Source organism: Oryctolagus cuniculus, chromosome 19, assembly GCF_964237555.1.
Source record: "Oryctolagus cuniculus chromosome 19, mOryCun1.1, whole genome shotgun sequence".
Lineage (NCBI taxonomy): Eukaryota > Metazoa > Chordata > Mammalia > Lagomorpha > Leporidae > Oryctolagus > Oryctolagus cuniculus.
The window spans coordinates 15,705,686-15,708,762 of NC_091450.1; the positions used below are offsets into that span (position 1 = coordinate 15,705,686).

A 3,077-nucleotide genomic window follows, 5' to 3' on the forward strand; every position below is an offset into this window, starting at 1 on the left:
ATCTTTAAAAAAAAAAAAACCTTCTGTGTATCAAAGGACATTATCAAGAAAGTGAAAGATAATTATAGAATGAGCAAAAATATTTGCAAATCATACATCTGATAAGGGTTTAACATACAGAATACATAAAAAACTCCTACAACTCAGCCACAAAAAGACAACCCAATTTTAACATATGCAAAGGACTGAAGATGTACAAATGGCCAGTAAGTACATGGAGATATTTGCAGCATCATCAGTCATTAGAGAAATACAAAGCAAAACCACACTGCGCTAGACTTCACACCCACGAGGAAGGCCATCATCCAGAAAACAGCAAATAACAGGAGCGGCTGAGGATGTGGAGAAGCTGGCACCCTGCACACTGCTGGGGGTGAACAACAGTTGCACTACAGCCATCACGGAAACCGTCTGGCAGGTCCTCAAAGTTAGACGCAGACTCACCCAGCACCATTCCTAGGTGTATACGCAAAAGAACTGAAGACAGGGACTCGATCAGATACTTGTACACTGCTATTCATTGCAGCATTACTCACAGTAGCTGAACCCAAGTGTCCATCAACAGATGAATGGATAAACAAAATGTGGCACTTACACATACATAATGGAATATTATCTGACTATGAAGAAGAATCATGGCTATGAAGGTGGAACAACACAGATGATCCTTGAAAATATCATGCTAAATTAAGTAAGCCAGATAAAAAAGGACAAATATCATGATTCCACTTATATGACATATCTAGAACAGGCACATTCGTAGAGATAGAAAGCAGACTGAGGTTAGCTAAAAATGGGAATAGATGGGAATGGAGAGTATTCCTTAACAGGTATAGGTTTTCTGGGGCCAGTGCTGTGGCATAGTGGGTAAAGCCGCCACCTGCAGTGCTGGCATCCCATATGGGCACTGGCTTGAGTCTCGGCTGCTCCACTTCCAATCCAGGTCTCTGCTGTGGTCTGGGAAGGCAGTAGAAGATGGCCCAAGTCCTTGGGCCCCTGCACCCACGTGGGAGACCTGGAAGAAGCTCCTGCCTCCTGACTTTGGATCGGGGCAGCTCTGGCCATTGCAGCCAATTGGGGAGTGAACCAGAGGATGGAAGACCTTTCTCTCTCCCTATCTCTCTCTCTCTCTCTCTCTCTGCCTCTACTTCTTTCTCTATATAACTCTGACTTTCAAATAAATAAATAAATCTTTAAGTATAGGTTTTCTGTTTGGGGTGTATATAAACATATATCTCACCACAGGAAAACACCTTCCCTACAAAGTCACAGAAAATGTCTCAGAAGTAGCTGATTTTCATAAGTCCTCTATACATCTGCTACTGAAATCAGATGGAAAAAAAGAATTTTCCAATTCTGTGCAGACACAGTATGTCTGAACTGGATTATGGGAGCATTCTTTTTCCCACTAAATCTCACGGTATGATGGCATAAAGGAGACTGCCTCTACGGAAAATATTTGTGCTCTCTTGGCTGTGACTGTTTTCTCTCTGGAAATTAAAAATGTAATATTTAAAGAAAAACTGATTTCAAAACTGAGTGTCCAATATGGCAGGAATAACAATCAACCTCAGAGCTTGTTAAGCCTAAATATATCTTGCGATACTTTCAGTTTTGCCATGCTCTAATATCATTTGCAGGATTATAGTCATCTATTTGCTATTTCAGTTTATTCAAACTATAAGATTCTAAGCCGTTCAGATTCCATTTTGCAAATCTCTCTCATATTTAAATACCTTTCCTAAGTCTCATATTAACTTTGTTGCAGTTAATTTTGAATGATTAATTATTCTTAAACAGATAATTTTACAAGTATTACTTTAGTAATAATTTTATTTAAAATATTTTATTGCCTGTTTGTTACATGTCCAGTAGTTTAAGGCACACTATATAATATTATACAGTATTTTCCATTCTAGGTACTAGTGTATTTTTTTCCAGCATAAAAGGAAAAAGACTTTCAGTTGCTTCCTTTTATTGAATCGCTTTTGCAATGAAATAAATGGAATCTGGATCACAAAAAGAAAATAAAGAGAACTGGGCAATGTACAACATATAAGCATCAAGGCAACATTTTATCTGCCTTGCTAATGCGGTTATTAGTTGAAGGCAATCAAAGGCATTTGGAGCTGGCTTTGTCCTTTACCTTGCCATTAAGAACGATGTTCTGGCTTCCACACAACACTGATTGGCGACTGACTTTGTTCCCAGATGCCTAAAAGGAAAACAACAGAACATTGGGGTGAGCCAAGTGAGTGGGTTTCTAAGTTACAGGTTCCAACAAGAAAACTCATTAGTGGAGAAAAAAGGACTTGAACGGGGGACCAGTCTACAGTGGGATGAATCCAGGATACTGGAAAAGCAAGTGTGGATGAGGAAAACAAGGGACTCGAGGAGTTCGGATATAGTAGGTCCATGGCTTAGTGGCATCAGGCAGGGACGTGGATCCAAGGCCCAGTTCTAAACAAAGGAGGGTAATGACTTCACCAGTGCCAAAGAGTTGTGAGACCACAAAGCAAAATAACAGCAACGTTAACTGTGCACTTGCCCTGATTCCAGCGTTTCAGACCCATATCACGCACTGACTATAAGGAGCACAGTTACAAGAATATGAAATCGTAGTTAAAAAAGTTTATAAGGGCCTGATACTTAAAACTGTAAATAATTATAGGAGGGGTGGGACTCATCCAAATCTTTTAACTCCACGAGAAAATGAGAAATAAACACAAAGCGCCTTAACTGCCCATTCACGGACTGACAAAGCCAGACCATAAGCGAGGGGTCACTAGGTAATCCCCGACCACTGCCAAAGGGCTCGGGGTGGGTGGGGCAGGGGCAGGATGCGGCAGAGGGCCGTCCGTCAAAGGGACCCGGCGTGCAGACATCTGGACATGCGCACCGTCTCAATGTACTCGGACTTGTTGTAGAGCAGCTCGCCCAGCTCCATGGCCGCCAACTCCTCGCCACAGCTCCGAGTCCTGTCAAACCACGTCCAGACGTCAGGGACGCAGGCTACTTCCGGCTGCTCCGCTACTTCCGGTTTGGACTCCACTTCCGCTTTAGGCAGACCCGCGTCT

At 42.2% G+C, this 3,077-nt stretch overlaps 1 protein-coding gene across 4 annotated transcripts in view; it reads right to left on the bottom strand.

Moving 5' to 3' along the window:
* Positions 1-3,056, bottom strand: part of DCTN5 (dynactin subunit 5) — a 29,881-nt gene extending 26,825 nt beyond the window's left edge. For all 4 annotated transcript variants that reach the window (XM_008257889.4, XM_051847514.2, XM_051847513.2 and 1 more), the window contains exons 1-2: positions 2,900-3,056; positions 2,147-2,215 (exon numbers count right to left, since the gene is read on the bottom strand). In XM_008257889.4, the coding sequence (XP_008256111.1) occupies positions 2,147-2,215; positions 2,900-2,947 (117 nt within the window). In that variant the 5' untranslated portion in view covers positions 2,948-3,056. The remainder of the gene's footprint in view (positions 1-2,146; positions 2,216-2,899) is intronic.
* Positions 3,057-3,077: the final 21 nt, after the last annotated feature.